The sequence below is a fragment of the Pristis pectinata genome, chromosome 26 (assembly GCF_009764475.1).
Source record: "Pristis pectinata isolate sPriPec2 chromosome 26, sPriPec2.1.pri, whole genome shotgun sequence".
NCBI lineage: Eukaryota > Metazoa > Chordata > Chondrichthyes > Rhinopristiformes > Pristidae > Pristis > Pristis pectinata.
This window is the reverse complement of record NC_067430.1, coordinates 22,359,902-22,377,576: the sequence shown is the minus strand read 5'-3', so window position 1 is coordinate 22,377,576 and position 17,675 is coordinate 22,359,902. Positions and strand designations below refer to the sequence as shown.

At 40.3% G+C, this 17,675-nt stretch overlaps 1 protein-coding gene across 1 annotated transcript in view; it reads left to right on the top strand.

The window, feature by feature from the left end:
• Window positions 1-17,675, top strand: part of prdm16 (PR domain containing 16) — a 416,607-nt gene that overhangs the window by 378,401 nt on the left and 20,531 nt on the right. Inside the window, exons 12-15 of the mRNA XM_052039002.1 lie at window positions 4,848-5,017; window positions 6,922-6,999; window positions 13,390-13,559; window positions 14,659-14,833. Of these exons, the coding sequence (XP_051894962.1) occupies window positions 4,848-5,017; window positions 6,922-6,999; window positions 13,390-13,559; window positions 14,659-14,833 (593 nt within the window). The remainder of the gene's footprint in view (window positions 1-4,847; window positions 5,018-6,921; window positions 7,000-13,389; window positions 13,560-14,658; window positions 14,834-17,675) is intronic.

Sequence of the window (17,675 nt, the reverse complement as noted above, 5' to 3'; positions counted from 1 at the left end):
CCAAGGTTCCACATTTTTACTTGAGCTTAACTTCTACTTCTTTACAGTTCTACATCCCGTCCCCCCCCACCCCTCAGACATCTGACCAATCTGCATTGGGATTAAAGCTGATTATTGCACATCCTGCCAGTATCCCACCTGACACCCATGATTATTTCTCTTACACTTACTGCTTAAAGTAATCTGCAAATATTTTGTAGAATTTACAGTCTTGTGGATCTCCATTACTTTTAAAATGTCTTCTTTCAAGGTTGGAATTCTGATGTTTCCTTGTAACTCAGATACTTAAGAATGGAGATCAGCCTTATGAGTGTTCTCTGCACTTCTTCCAGAAGCTGTAAATTTCAATTGTGTCATAATGACTGGACATAAAGTTCACAGTGTAGTCTAACTGGAACCTTGTAAATTGGAACAGGTGCAAGGGAGGGAGCCAGGGTGGACCCACCTACAAATCCTTTCTAATATTCTCCATTTGATTTTAACATCCTTATCTTAGTGCTAATCCTATTTGTTTTAAAAATGAGTCCTTACAATAAAATGCAACACTCTCTGTCCAGCTTGTACAAACTATTCTCGGCTGTTATCTTAATTTCCATTTGCTTTATTTTGGAAGAAAGTCAAGAAGTGACTGTTCATTGCAGCCGTATTTGATGATGGATCTGTCTGTGCCTGCCTAAGACTGTAAACAAATGAAGTGTGTAATCTGAGTGAAACAGAGTTTCTGAAAGTGGGGGAGTGTGTTCCTTTAAGTGTTGGTTGTAAGAGCCTTAAAGATATTTGCTTCTATTCTTGTCACTCATTTAATCACCTTTGTGTAAAAAGAAATCAGATTATTTTCCAATGGGGAGGGGTGAATTACCTCAACTCCCTGGGATAGGAAGAGTGAAAAGCAGCAAGAGATCACACTCCTGACTCTACATGTTCACTCAACCTTGCTCTCATGTGGTAACAGTCTCATCTCTTGAGAATGAAGACAATGGACTTGAGTTCTATGGGAGAACTTTTTCCCATTATCTAGATGGTACCAGTGTGGTACTGAGAAGGTGCTGCACTGTCACAGGGTGACATGTGAACATAAGGAACCCATTACGCTATTCAGATAACAGCAGGGAAATTGTCCTGTCAACATTTACCTCCCACTCAATCCCAACAACAATTAGTTGCTTAATCATCCCACAGGATGTTGCACTTCAAAACAGAAACAGATGCATTGGCTGTGAAATGTTTTGGGGCATGCAAAGAATGTATTGATCAAATGAGTGTTTTCCATTTCTTTTTGAGGATCAATATATGTGTGGACATCAGGAAGGAACTAGATTGGGCCTGGCTGTGATCCTTTGTGCAGATACTTATGAACAGTAGATCATTCAGCCTCTTGAATCTGTTGTACCATGCAGTGAGATCCTGTTTGATCTGAATTCCATTTCCATGTGGCTGCCTTGGCTCCATTCCTTATGTCCCAGCCAATAAAATCTACCAACCTTAGATTTAAAATGAATTAAAATACTATCAACTGCTTTTTTATAGGGAAGAATTCATATCTTCTGTCAGTCTTCCTAAAAATAAGGGTTTCCTCATTTTCCTCTTCAGTTATCTGGCTCTGATTTTAAGACTGTAGCTCCTTATCTTAGATTCCTTCAATAGCAAGATCAACACCTCCAGAAGAGAAAAGAAGACTGAAAACATCTTTAAATTGCTGCAAAAATCTGATCAACTATCTCGTTTAGAAAATCTTTAGTGAAAGAATTATTGAAAACAATGCATGAAAATGAAGAAAAGCTCATTAGGGATTTGGTAATATTTCTGAAATGTAATTGTTGCAATTAAAAGTTAATTTCCAAGGATGGAGAAAAAATTAGTAAAATAAATCAGCTGAATGCTTCAAAAGCTAGCACTGGTCCTGAAACTTCTGTCAGTGATTCTCCCATAGAGGCAAGTGGTACTGAGGTAGAAACTGGGAGTGACTGATCTCTGGTATCTGTCGACCAGATTATAAGGAAAGACTTTTTCATAGAAAGCTTACAACATGGAAAGGCTATTCAGCCCATCATATACATGCTGGTCAAGTATCCCAGCCTTATCCTACCTGCCAGTAGCAGGTTTGTGGCCCTGCAGGTCACAGCTCTTTGAGTGTACATCCAAGTACTGTTTTGTTGTGTTGGGGGTTCCTCCCTTACAGGCAATAAGTTCCAGACACCTACCACCCTCTGGGTGCAAAAATCTATCCTCTTCTCCCATCGAATTCTTCTACCAATTACATCAACATTCCCCATGCCCCAACCTCTGAATTCAGACCCCAATTTCCACCCCCCCCCCACCTCCAACCACCACCTCTACAACCCTAGGCTCCAACTGGGCAACCAATTACCAGCTCTCTTTCCTCCCCCACACAAATCAGGACCCAGCCCCAGTCCGGGACACTGTATTTTGCGTCATGTGTTGTGGAATATCCTTACGCTTCTGCCTTATTCACTCTACCACTTGCATTTAACCATATTCCATTACTTAAGCCAGATGCCATTTTATGTCTATTTTCTAACTTTTGCTTTCATAGCCTTTCAAACTCTCTCATTAATTTTATGCCTTCTATTTCCAAAACTGCTTTACTCCCATCAGGATCTTTGTTCAGTTTGCCATCCCTTGTCAAACTTGTTCAAATCCTCCAACAGCACTAGCAAACCCAGCCACAAGGATGTTGGTCCCAGACCTGTTGAAGTGCAATGTGTCTAGCCTGCACAAGTACAACCTTCCCCAGAGTAGTCCTAAAGTCCCAGAAAACAACAACTCTCAATTCTGCACCATCTCCAGCCACACATTCACCTGCACTGTCCTCCTATGTTACACCTAGTGGCACATGGCACAGGGAGTAATTTAGAGTTTAATAACTTAGAGGTCCTGCTTCTTAATTGTTTTCCTAACTCCTTAAACCAGACCTGCAGGAACTCAATACTTCGTTTTTACCTATGTCATTGGAACCACAATGAACTACTGCCTCCAGCTGTTTGCTCTACCCTCCAGAATGTTTTGCAGCTTATCCAGTGATATCCTGGCACTAGGGGAGCAACATGATGTTCTGGAAGTTCCTGTGCAGAAATGGGCCAGTGAATTCTTGCCTGTTTAGTTGCTATTTAATGTAGGCATCAATGGACAGAACAAGACTTGCAGCAATACTGAACCTTTCACCTCCTCAGTTGTCTCAAGGATGTCAATTAATTAATTTTTTTTCAAGTATGGTTAATGTCATTATGGAAGCAACTCAGCAGCCAATTTGCCACAGTAAGTTCCACAGATATAAATAAATAACTGTGTGGGATAAAAGTTGGCCAGGGTACCAGAAGAATTTTGTTACTTTGAATAGTGCTGTGGGAATGTTTACATCCACTTGAATAGGCATATAGTTTGAAGTCTTAGCTGAAAGACAGCACCTCTGAAACAGCATTGGAGTGTCACGCCAAATTATGTGCTCGATTCCTGAAGTGGGGCTTAAACCCATAACCTTCTGACTCAGAGCTGAGAGTGCTACTGAGCCAAGGCTGACATGTATGTCATGTGAACAGGTTAAAAATTAATCCACTAATACAGTAATTTTGAGTCACATATTTTCAGTTTTTTTAGTCATACCTTATTTTCTGAACCCTTTTCTCAGTTGTCTGTTTATTTCTCCTTTTATCTGCACTTTTGTTTGCAAACACTCCTTAAATAATTAAGGCAGTATTTATTTTATGCATGATGTTTTATGAATAAAGACTTGTTTTAACTAAGAGATTCCCATGACTTTTAATTGCAATCTGACATATGTATATTGTATATATTGTATAAATATACATAGGTATTTTGTTTGCACTATTTTACATATCAGATAGGATAGAGCTGTCTAAAAGTTTTGTGTCTCTGGGTTAAAGAAGTGAAAGTTCAGTCTGGGTTCACAACATTGATCAGTATATATTTAAGGGTCATTGAACAATCTCCTGACACTCACTATCCAAGATCACTTGGGACATGGTTTAGAATTGAGGGTGTTGTGAAGTTCTGCATGGGCATGAGACAGTGAGCACTGAGAACTGACAGTTTTTGACTGAGATCCAGTGAATCAAACTGATTCTAGGGGGACCTCTGTACTGGAGCTTTACCACTGTCACAAGGCAACTTTATTTTAACACTGATGCTCGACTAGTGTAGGCCCCACCTGATTCTAGAAAGGCATGAAGCAGAAAAGGTGAAGACAATCTTACATGCTTCAGTTGCTTCTGCTTGGAGTGTCAGTCCAGTGCAATATTAAACCTGGTTTATGAGGTCGGCTATTGACACATAGGGTTACCTGGTTATAGAACATAGAACAGTACAGCACAGGAACCAGGTTATCAACCAATATGCGTTATGCTATTGACTGCATCAATAGTCTAGATCTAAAAAGCAATCTCCTTTAGTGGGTGAATCCAGAATAAGAAGTTAGCATCTTAAAATTAGAACCAAAGTATTTGGGAAGGAAATTGAGAAGCAATTTTCACAGTCGGTATTTAAGATGTGTATCATTTTTGATCAAAATGCTATGAATATTGGGGAAGCTCAACCAAAACTTTCAACACTGGACTTGAAAGACCTTTGTTCCAAAAGGGTATTGAGCATTATGCAGAAAGGTGGGTAAATGGGGTCAATCTGTAAATCATCCATGGATACATTGAATGGCAGTGGTGGTTTGAGGAACTGAATGGCCTGTTCCTCTTTGCTATGATTGTATGGAAATTTCTTTGTGCTGGTGTATCTGATAAGGACAGCCCTAAATTGTTCTTTCTCTTGCCTTTCCCTCCATGTTGGTAGCTTGGAAATTATGTTGTGATCTTTTACAGATGGCTGCCATGGAGACTATGACAGAAAAGCTGGAGAGTTTTGGTACATTGAAAATGGACACCATGGGTGCTCTGCAACCTTCTCCCCACCATGGCTTCAGCTTCCGATCGCCCCCATCCACGCTGTCTGATGCCATACTCCGCAAAGGAAAGGAGCGTTACACATGCAGGTTAGAGGTGCCCAGCTACCACAGCTTCATCTTCTAGATGGACTCCCAACAGAAACTCCAGAGTTTCTGTCCACACCCTGCAGCAATCACCCCTGACATCAAGCTTTACATAGAATCACATAGCATAGATACAAGCCCTTTGGCCCACCAAGTCCCCATTCAGCATCAAGAATCTATTACACTAATCCCATTTTATCGTGCCCATATTCTCATTAGTTTCCCCCTCTCACCTGCACATGAGGGGGCAATTTTATCATGACCAATTCACCTCCCAATCTGCACATTATGCAGACAGTGCACATGGCTCACCTATTCCACACTGATGTACATGTTTCACATGCACTTCTGCCCAAACTATGCCACTGCATCCTGTCAACATTGCTGTTATTCATTTCTCCTTCATGGAGTTAGCTACCTTGCCCCTATATGAATCTGTCATTCCCTCAACAATTCCATGTGTTTGTGAGTTGCACTGCAAGTTCCACAAATGAACCACTCTTTGGGGAAAGAAACTTCCCTGGAATTTTAATTCGATTTATTAATCGCAAGTTTATGGCCTTAGTTTTCTGCAGCAGAAACTAGCCTAGATAATGAACTCTGATGGTAGAGGCGTGTTAACCGGATGGTGCAAAGCAGTCCAACAATTGTTTCCTCAGTCCATTGCTGCAAAATTTGGCAGCATGAGACTTGATGCAAACTAGCTTCACAATTCTAGCTGTGTTGTGCATAGGGTGGGTGGGGTTGGAAGAGAGAGGTGCCTCGGGGTGGGGAGAGGATTGGAGATCACCAGTAGAAAAATGGTCAGGGACTGGTAAGAGGACAGAAACCGGGAATGGAAGGGATCAAAAGGGCAGTTGCTAGCCAGAGATCTGATGGTAGGGAGCCAGAGTTTGTGGTCAAAGATGGAGATTAGAAAATGGGTCAGTAGCAAGGGGGAAGGAACTGGAGAACAGCTGTTAGGTTTGGCTATCAGGGATTGGTGAGGTGAGCATGGGAAGGGACTCAATATCTTGGCATCAGATGAAGGGTGGGTGCCCAGGATTCAATATGGATTGGTGGAGTGGCTGAGGGAGAGATGTTGCTACATAAGTATTTCATTTTCAGGGACCTATATGAAACAATTCCCCAGCATCAAATCCTGCAGCCTGAGGCCTCCTCAGACAGATCCTCAGTAAACACTGGGAAGGCCTACCTTTGCATGAGTGCATTTGTAGCATCTGCTGCACATATGCTTAGGCTCCTTCATGTATTGGTGGTTCAAATGCACCTAGGAATAGGAGAAGAAAAGTCACAGGCCTCATGCAACTTGCACAAGTGACATTTTCTCCTAATTTCCCTGTACCCTGCAACTTATTATCTCACATGCCTATCAAGTCCTGATTATCTCTGGAGTCTCCTGAAGAGGTGGCTCAATCCCTTTCCTCATTGACATGATGTACAACATGGGGCCAAGTTCTTCTTCTTCACCAAGAGTATTCAGCTCCAATTCCCTGCCATTTCAATCATTCCACTGCTGCCATGTAGTCAGATTGCTTGGATGAGATTCACCCTTGGATGAGCCGCAGTTCCCTTGAGTTAAAATATGAGAAGGTCAAAGCTATGGTCTTTGGTATCTACCACAAACTGTGGACAGACAAAGCCTTTTGAAACTAAAGTTACAAGAAAATCTCAATAAAAAAAACTTGCAGTAAGTCTTCTGCCAGGCTAAAGAAATACAATTGTCAATATTCACTTTAACTCTGGTCATGAACGTCAGCCACCTTAAGGCAGTTACTTGATTCACAGCATCACAGATGTACCCCGCAGAGGAAGTAAATCAACCATGGATGTACTTGTATCTCATAAATTGCAATGGACACTTCTAGAATTGCTTGTCCAGTTCTAATTGTAATTTCTCCCTTCAGGTACTGTGGGAAGATCTTTCCAAGATCAGCAAATCTTACTCGGCATCTCAGAACGCACACAGGAGAGCAGCCTTACAGGTAGGAATCAAAATGTTTAAGAAGAATTGAGCCCAGCTTCCTAGTGAACCGTCTCATCCTGGATGAATCTTATGCTCAGCCTCCTGTATCTTAGCCTGAAATGATACAGATTATGTTCTCATTTCAATCCATCGCCTACAATTGGTCTGTGTGCCTATCCTGTGGGTGCCACTCTTAAATACTGCAGCACCTGCAGGATTCTTTGTACTGGGAACTTCACTACTGTGGCCCTTTCATGAGGCCAACGAGGCTACAAGTAACAACTAGGCCTCAAGTGGCAGAACCTGAGGCCTTGAATCCAGCTCACTACCTTCAAAGGCAACTTTAACTGGTTTCAAATGTCTCTAGTAAGTTTGAGATATTTACAAACAGTTTAAATGTATTTAAGTAATTAGAAGAATTGAAAATTATTTTTCAAATAGTTAAAATCAAAACATAATATGGTTAATTTTAAATGCATGAACCTATTGTTAATTAATTTCAAAATAAAGTGAAAGAAGTACCCATAAAAATCAGCTGAACTACCTTTTAGTGAGTCAGTGACACAATTTAAGTCAATGGGTTCACCATTTGTGCGCCAGCTGTCCTTGGTGTAAAGCTGAGGGGTTGTATGCAAAGTGCTTCCATTCCCTCAGCTAGGTATGATCTAAATACAGTGTTATTCCAGTGGCAGAACAGGTTTGATGCTCCCAATGCACTTCCAACTTCCACTTTGCAGTAGAAAATGCGCCAAATATCAGACAGTAGATGGGCTATGGTTCCCTACAGAACTGCTGCCCACATCGGAGCTCAATCTGGCCCAATCCAACAAATTCAGAAAATGTTATCAGTTTGTGTGGAAGAAGTGCACTTCAAGATATCTGTCTCCTAAAAAGATTTCTGTTATAAAGAAAAGGAAGTTAGCCGTTTCATTTTTGTCTTTTCTAAACTGCAGCAAGAAATTTGCAAGCAATTAAAACTGCCCTCAGAAGTTGTAAGTGACTACGTTTCCCCAGATTTATCTTGTTAGACTATTTCTTTTTAGATTAGCACATGAACAAGGTATTTAAATGGAGAGGCTTGGGTTTAGCATAACTTGAAGTTAACAGATCACAGCCTCAAGTAATTGCCAGGGAGGATCAACTTAAAAAGTGTAAGTGAACATTCTGTAATGGTTGCATAAGCAACTTCATTATTCAGAATGAAAATGAACCATTCTGATCATTTTTGGCCAATTGACAATGATGAGTTTGGTCATTTCACTTTGAATGTTGGTATAAATCCTACAATAAGCTTCGGGATTAGAGAAAGGTGGAATCTGTGCTGCTCTCCAATAGATCTGTTTTGGAAAATATCTATGTGCTGTTACAGGTAAGGGTGGGAAAGGGTTTAATTGAGAGTTTGAAAGCAGATTCTAGAAATCATACAATTGGAAAGTTAACTGTGAGCAAGGAAGTGCTCTATGCAGTGTTTAAGCTAAATATTTGAAGACACCTAAATTGATTGTAAATGGCCTAATATAGTGAAACATTCTGCTGGGATTCTAAACCCTTAAGATGCTTCAGTATCTATAATGACAGAAATTGCACTTTAAAATGTCTTGGCATGAAGCAGTTTTTGGACTATATTCTCTATAATTATAAAAATAAAGTTATATTTGTAAATCCTTGTAGCCAGTTTGTGAACTGCAAGGTCACTGCAAACAGCAATGTGAAAGTGACCTGATAATATGTTTAGTGAGGTTGGATTATGAGGTAAGTATTGGGCAGGACACCAGGGAGATCTCCCTGTTTTTACATGAATAGTCTCCTTCTTCTTCCTAGGCAGTCCCTTGGGATTGAGGATGACTTATTCCAGTCTGTGGGTTTTGTGAGTTCTAAGATGTCTAATGAAGCTAATATAGGGATCACACACTCTTCCACAGATGGGTCAGGTGGAGGCTAGTGGAGCAGGTGGTGTGTAGTTTGTGAGGTGGCGCGCTCCTTCTGCTGCTTATGTAGGGCCTTTGTGTGCTTCCAGTGCATGGCTCTCAATACTACCCCGAATGCTCCTTCACCTCTTTTAGTAGTCATGGACCAGAGATTCCCAGGAGTCAATGGGGATGTTGCATTTCTTCAAGGAGGCTTTGAGCACATTCTGGATTAGAGTGGGAGCAGGCCCACAGTGTCCATGCAGGCCATCAAGAACCTATCTATACTAATCCCAATTTCCAGGACTCATCCTTGGCCTTCTATGCCTTGATGTTTCAAGTGCTCATTCAAATACTTCTTAAATGTTGTGAGAGTACCTACCTCCACCACTCCCTCAAATCACCTCTAAATCTCCTTCCCTTTACCTTAAACTGACATGCTCTGTAAATATTTTGCTTATCCCTGTTACCATTTTTGAATAAAAATACCATATTTGTTCTCCTCCAATCAAATAAGGTATTTTTATTCAAAAATGGGCCCTACTCTTTCCCTGGCTACCCTCTTACCCTTAATGTACTTAGTAAATGCTTTGGCATTTTCCTTAATCTTTTTTGCCCGTGCTATTTTGCGTCTCCTCTTCAGCTTCCTGGTTATTTTTTAAATTCCCACCCCCCCCACTCCATTTTTTATATTCTTGTAGCTACATTTTTTATCCAACCCTCAATATTAATTGACATCCAGGGTTCCTTGGACTTGTTGTCCTTACCTTTCGTCCTAATAAGTACATATTGGCCCTGAACTATTTCACTTCTGAAGGACTCCCAATGGTCGTCTGTCAATGTAGCTGAAAGTAGCAGCTGACAGTTCACTTTTGCCTGCTCTTGTCCTATCACATTGAATCTTTTCTTCTGTCTGCATGGTAATCTTATCCCATAACATAGCTTGGAATAAAGCACCTGTTTCAGGATCTCGTCTCAGGAATTCAAGCTATACAATGGAATAATTTACATCCCTCTGAGATGGCACAAGAGGCAACAGTATAACATTTCAGCTGAAAGGCGGCGCCTCTGATAGTGTAGCACTCATCTGGTGTGCTGCAACTGCAAACCAAAGATTCAGTCCACATTATGGCTGATGTCACAAGAATGGGGTCAGAAACTAACCGCCAAATTGTAAGGACAAGAATCGTAACCATGAAACCATAGTTAACTCCATAGATTATTTCCATAAATAATAGATTAAAGAAACATAGCTATTTTATTTCTCGTAGTAATATTAGTTTGATAATTAGTGCCAAGAACTCTGTCATCTTTAAGGCAACTTGGGATCAAATAGTGAAAGGAAATTTGTTAGAAAAGCAAAGAAAAATATTCCCTGCCTGTGGGTCTGAATAAGACATAAAGGACTAATTGCATTAGCCTTTGCTGTGCTGGTCATTTCATCTTCCTAACCAGATGCTACTGTTTATTTACCAGGGTGCAGGGAATGTGCTGTGTATGGAGCCAGTGGGGACATGCAGATCAGACAGAATTCACACTTGTGTTTCATTTAAAATGTTGCAAAGAACTCTTGTTTATTTGCTTGTAAAAAAATATTTCAACTCAAGGTAATTTAAATGATCCTTGCCAAAAGGTCATAAAAATGGAAACCCCTTCAATAAAATGGAGGGCCTTACCTGTTCTGATGAGATGGAGCTCTCTCCATTTGCACTTGCACCAGACAAATTAATCTGATGTTGACATATAACAAGCAAACTGATCGGAGTTATACTGCCATTCAGATTTCTTTCATATTTCAGCCATAACTTGAATTTCTATTAAGATTTTACTGAACTGATGTAATGAGGGAAATGACTGATTTCAGTGCACTGGAGTTGTTAGTTAAGGGATAAATGTTAGAGTCTACCTATAAAGAACTCACATGCTTTCTTCCAGGATTTATTATGTCCCCTGAGAGGGCCGACAGTTAAAATTGCTTTCAGAACAAGAAATGAACTTGGCAGTGTAGATTGTCCTTATCTGCTGGCTGGCCAGACTGTATCAATCAAGATGAGATCACTGAATGGATAACTTAAACATTATCAGGCAGGGAAATACCTGCAATCTAACAGCCCACTCATCCACCACCCATTCCTCCCCTTGCCATTCACTCACCCCCACCTCTTAGATGGCAAGAAGATCTTCAGAACAATGAATAGTTGGGTTTCTTCCGTCCTTCCCAACAACTCCCACAACCTTAAAACTGTCATTCGGGAAGAATGCATGAGAGGGTGCAGTGGGCCTTTCTTCTGTTCCCAATCTACTGGATCAATCCTGAGAAACTGCAACTGGCAGATTAAGGAATTTTAAAAGTGCAAAGAAAGAAGATTGATGCTGTTTAAATCTTTGCTGATTGTAGACGTCACTTTCTCATTCCCTGTTTGCCGCCTCCATTACAGATTGAAAATCCCCTAAGGATGATGTTTTAGCTTTGTCAGCTTTTTTTTTGTTCTCTCTCTCTCTTTCTTTCTGTATGATTAGGTCATTTAGAAACAATTTGCCCTAACAAATGACTGGGATCATTTTCCCTGCAACTTTTCAAGTTGACTTCGAGGTAAATATGCAGCACATTGGATAGTGAGCCGAGGCTTTGTTTTAAAACCCTTCACGGTTCATGGTGCAGAGCACTTCACTCGCACAGTGATTATCAGATTGCGCAAGGAGATTGTCTGATGAACAGTGACCGCTCAAAGACCCCAGTTTTAGAGCAAATGATCCGGGCACTGCGCTGATGACCAGCCGGTCCAGATGAAGTAACTCTCGGTCCCTGGTGCACTAAACAAAACACTCAAGCTTTCTCGCCATTTGACAATTGCCTCTGACCCATGCTGCACCAGGGTCTTAAATTAGCAGCAGGCATTTTTTAGGCAGAACATAAAAGGATTCATCTGATTAAAACTTTTGATGCCCAGTAATTTTCCCAGCACAATTAGCAGTACAAGTGGAAATCTGCTGTTTGTACAGCAAAGTTAAATTGTGGCATATCAATTCTATCAATAAACCCCTGGGAACAGCTCACAGACTGTGCTGTGTGTTCTGTTCACCATGTTAACTCTTTGGAGCCCCGAGCATTTTCCCCCCGTTCTTCTTTCACCTCATTTCTGGTCACTGAGGTTGAGGTAAGAAAAAGAGATGATAGTTCCTCAGAACCTCCTTCTAGTACTTTACCCCAACTGTGTGTCTGTGAGCGCAGGCAGCGAGTGTCAGCAGGCCATTCACAGCCAGTCCCAACCATGTTATCCACATGATCTGTATTGTCAGATGAGATATCAGCTTGTTCTCTTGGGTTAACTGAAGGTTAATGACACCATGGCACAAGGGCCCATAATCTCTAATTCAAATGATATGACAATTGATTTTTGTTGCACTAAGTCCCTGTTTTCCACAAGCCCATTTTCTTAAAACTATGTTGTTAAGGTTCTACTTTTAGCACTTTTGGAAATTGCAAACAATCATTGACAGGCAGGCACAGTAGCATAACGGTTAGCATAATGCTTTACAGCGCCAGCGACCCGGGTTCAAATCCGGCCACTGTCTGTAAGGAGTTTGTACGTTCTCCTCGTGTCTGCGTGGGTTTCCTCCGGGTGCTCTGGTTTCCTCCCACATTCCAAAGATGTACAGGTTAGGAAGTTATGGGCATGCTATGTTGACACCGGAAGCGTGGCAACACTTGCGGGCTGCCCCCCAAAAATCACTACGCAAAAGATGTATTTCACTGTGTGTTTCGATGTACATTTGACTAGTAAAGATCTTATCTTATCTATTATTAGACTTTGAATACATGCTGGCCAACGTTCATCCCTCAATCAACACCATAACAAAAATTATTAGTTCCTCACTCACTTATTGGCTGTTTCTTTACATCTTTGCTTAATTAATTACATAGTGTTTATAGCACAGAAACAGTCCATACAGCCCATCGGATCTATGCCTGTGTTTAGGCTTTTTTGCCTCCACTTCTGATTCTTTATTTCATCCTTTAGCATAATCTTTCATTACATGATCCAGTTATCCAGTTCCCTCCATTTTCCTCAACTATGCCACGTAGTAGCAAGTTCAACTTTCAAATAATTCTCTGGTAAAGAGAAAACTTCAATACCTTTACTAATCGCTTGAATATTTTATTGAACTTAATATGACTATATTATATTTATTATCATGAAATTTAGACTTCACGATGTGAAAACACCTTCTCTACATTTAACTCTATTGAACCTCTTCATAGTTTTAGAGTTCTCTGTTAGACTGCCCCTTAGCCTTCTCTTTCATAGAGGATTTAAAATAATCATACCAAGAACTGCATGAAAGGATAATGAGATGCCTGTGATGTTTCCAAGGCTTATTGGTTCCAAGATTTTCATTAAACTGACAAGAGCAATAAACAGCTCCGAAGCTTGAAGAGGTTTAATTAGAATACTCATTTGCCCATTGCATTTATGCTACCTGTTTATTTATCCTTCCAGGTGTAAGTACTGTGATAGGTCATTCAGCATCTCCTCAAACCTGCAAAGGCACGTTCGCAACATCCACAACAAAGAAAAGCCATTCAAATGTCATTTGTGCAACCGCTGCTTTGGGCAGCAGACCAACCTTGATCGCCACCTCAAAAAGCATGAGAATGAGAGCATTCCAGGTAAGACTGTCTCCCTTCTACTGTTGGCAAGGACTGTGCTGGAAGGAGAACTCCAGGATACACCAGCACAGTGGTTGCTAGACTGGTATTCCAGAGTTTCTGATGTAAGCCACCTCTAGCCAGTTTGCAAAATCAAATTCAATTTTACATAATCCTGAAATAAAAGTGTGGTATCACCAAAAGTGGCCATGAAGCTGTCACATTGTTGGCAAAGCCCAATTGCATGGCTTCAGTCACCCTTTGCACTATTTCTCCCAATTTCTGTTCAGTGACTAATTTTCCTTCACTTTCTCTCTCCCCTCTCTTCCCCAACCCCTATGAATCACAGTGATACATTTTACTACAACTTATTATTATTGCCTTTATTTTTATTACTGATCATGTACCAATTCAGGAAGGTTTTGCCCTTTTAATTATTGTTGTGAAAATTGTCTTCATTGCTTTTATAAATCAGATTGCATTCCCATTGTTTCAACATTATTGTATTGCCTAGAAATGGTCTACCCAGACACAGTGACCTGCAGCAGAGTAGAAAATCTTTCACAGCCTTTATGCTTCCAGTTCATTAAACATACAGCACACAAAAGCAGCAGGCAAAAAAGATAGCTGCTCCATCTAAACTGTCCCATACTACTAGGCTGTCTTAAGCATTGCATTGAGAGTTTCTATAATCTCCTGTGTGTCACATGCTACCTAAAAAAAGGTCAAAAACCCAGGTCAATTAGGAAGAAGTAAAAACTGGAAAATCTCCATTTTCTATCTTTATAGCCAAGTGAAACTAGTCCTTCAGATCACTGAACATGATTTGTATTGTTTGGCACCTATCTGTTGTATGATTTAATCTCTGCCCCCATCATTATTTTTGAAGATAAACAGTAATGCAAGACTCTCCACTGATTCTTTGTATCCAAGTTCTTGCTTACTTGCCACATGTCCAAAACTGATATGGATTGTGCAAATGCAGAGCACTTAACAAAAATCTGCATGAGATGTTATTTTCTAAATAAAAGATAAAAAGTGGACGAGGAGTTTAGATTTGCACATGATGATTCATGATTCCTGTGGACAGGTATCCTCATCCTCTCCTTTTCCTTTTCAGTGAGCCAACATTCTGGGGTCTCATCCAATCACCTGGGCACCAGTGCATCTTCCCCCAACTCCGAGTTAGACAATACTGCACTTTTGGAAGAGAAGGAGGAATCATACTTCTCTGAAATCCGGAATTTCATTGGAAACAATGATCTCAGCCAGGCATCCAGTTCAGCAGACAAAAGGTAACCATAATAAATGCTGATCTTGGAATATGTGAGGGTAAAATAGGAGCCAGTTCTACACACTTACACTAAAGTACCTGTGAAACTTTTCTCTGTAAGGACCAACATCTTGTTTTTTCTCTTCACCACTTACCATTCCTTTCCTAGCCCCCTCTATTCCCTAGCTTAAAATGACAACTGAATACAGAAGGTAATCATGAAAAAACAGATCTACACCCAAGTGTGCTTTCATAATCTTAAGGCTCCTTCAAAAAAAAGAGCATTTATTGGCAACAGTTGGTGGTGGGACAAACATTTATTATACAGCAAGCAAAGTCAATTTACTCAGAAAACAGAGTCTGTTTAAAGAGTGGAGGAAAGAGAAAATGCAACAACTTTTCCCTATAAAAACAGGGTAGTTTCTCCAGAAAAATGCATGATTGAAGATATGTACAAATTATGTGCATAAAATCAATCTTAGTCATTTGAAGCAGTTTGAAAGGGGAATTACCCAGACACCTTCAGACTGATTGATTCTAATGTTATCTCCATATATAGCCAAGAGCCTTGTGAGCAGGAAAGAGACAGAGAAGGAGATGGCTTCACAATGATGAGTTTCGACTCTCTTGAATAACCATTTAAGAATTTCACCATCCATTGTAGGAATGCAGATATGAATGCTCATTTCCATAATGTGTGTATAAATAAGTCTAAGTAGCTCAATCAGGATCACAATTATTTCAGGGTAAGAGAGATAGGCCCCTCCTGATTTGCCACCCTTAGTCCCAAACCCCAGCTCCACCCCATTGCATGGGAGAGACCCAAGCTCCACTAAACTGCCCTGGGATCTCGACAGAAGGTTTGGAGCTTGTACCTCAAAATATTCTCAGAAAATCTGTCAGGGTCAAGGATGACTCCAGTTATGTGGGTTCTGAGGTGGCTGAAGTCCAACATTGGATCAAAGGGCTCTGCTCCAGATGGGACAACTGGTGTTTGACAGGTGAGTGAGTTGTTTGGAAATGCTCCCACATGCTACATTAGTCTATTGTACACAGTATTCTTGAAGGTTTAAATATGCTTGACTGAGAAGTTCCCTGATACTTAACATAATTGTACCCTTACTACGGACTGCTGGTCACTTCTTAATATCAGCTTTATGCTGTAGCTCTGATCAAGGCACCTCCTCCTGCTCTTGTGAGGTCATCACATTCAGGTCTAATATCATCATGAGCACTAGCCATATTTCACTGCTCTCATTAATGACCTCACGTTAAGGGACAGAAGAAAGGCAGCCCTATTCAAAATTCATGTTAGAACTTTCTAAACAGTAGTTAAAAATCATTAAACAAAGTAACAGGATTATATAACAACAGGTATATATGCATCTTCCTTTTAGTCACAATTATGTTTGTAAATCTTCTGCAGCAGTGTTCACTTTGAATTAGATGGTAAGCAGTTTAGTAACAAGTATGGTGTAGTGAAGTGGAGCTGGACTTTAACTGCCCATCCCTTTTAAGGTTGCAAAGTTTAATTGCTGTGGGTAAACATAACCTGAGGCAGTTAGGCCTTATTCCTGTTGGTGAAAGAGGGTTGCAAATTGGCAGGAACTCCTAAATTCCTGGCATCAGGCTGTCTTCTCAATTTTACCCAGCAAGGTGTGAGCAATGTCTGCAAAATTTGCAGCTTTACAGATATAGGTTGGCAAAACAGAATTCTTTCTTTTGCCTTATATACTTGAAGATCTATAACCTGCATCATATTTGAAATACCCTTTCATCTTATCCCTGAAGTATGTTCTGCCTGTTCTTTTCTGTACGACCTCTACATTTGTTCTGATGCTCCACTGATACAGTAATTCTAAATTGGAGCATGAACGGCATTTACCTTTTGTACTTGCTTGTCAATTCACTTGTAAAGTAATCCCCAACCTCTCTACAAAACATAAGCACTGACATTTGACAGTGAACTTCCCTCATGTACATATTCTCCAATAAATAAACAGCCTTTTATTAGAACCAGGTCCTGATACCTAACACGAATTGACAGTATACATCAGTGTGCACTGTCACCTATTAAACTGATTCATGGAGAAGAAATGCAGACAGAGAAAGAGAGAGTATCAGGAGCCTGACTGTGCATTAGAGTTATTTATTTTGCTTTCTGTCAGGTTTTTTTGCTGAATTCCAATCTTGCCAGACCTTCATAATGACAACAAATTACTTCATCACTGAATCAATTACTGTCACATCTCATATTCTTATCCACAATACAGCTCACAGATGAACACCTTCCTTTTGGCTTCTTTTTCTATGAAATATATTATTAAGACATTCTTTTTCCACCTTTTGCAATCCCCAAAACAGATGTAGACACAGAGTGAGTTATATAGAAAGAAGAAAAAAAAGGATTTTACAGGGTTGCTCACAACCTCAGGACATCCAAAACATTTTTAGAGGCAATTTTAAATTTGAACAGTTGTTTAAGGAGCATGCTAGCCACACTAAGATTCAAAAACACTAATATGATAATGACCAGATAATCTGTTGCAATGATATTAGATAAAGTATAAGAATTTATCAGGGATCATTGCTTTGCTCTTCTTCAAATATGTTGTGAAACTTTTGACATCTACTCGAGAGGGCACACAGTTTAACATCTCATCCAGAAGATCTCCAACACTTCTTCAGCCTAAATTATGACCTCAGATCTGCAGAGAAGTGCTTGAGCCCATAGTCTTCTGACTCAGAGAATGCTACCAGCCTAGGTTGTAAGCAGTCTGCCTCGGGCATCCCAAAGTTCTATCTTATCCATCTTAATCACTTTCTTCTGTGCGAGGGAAACTACAGCCTTTGTCCAAAATGAT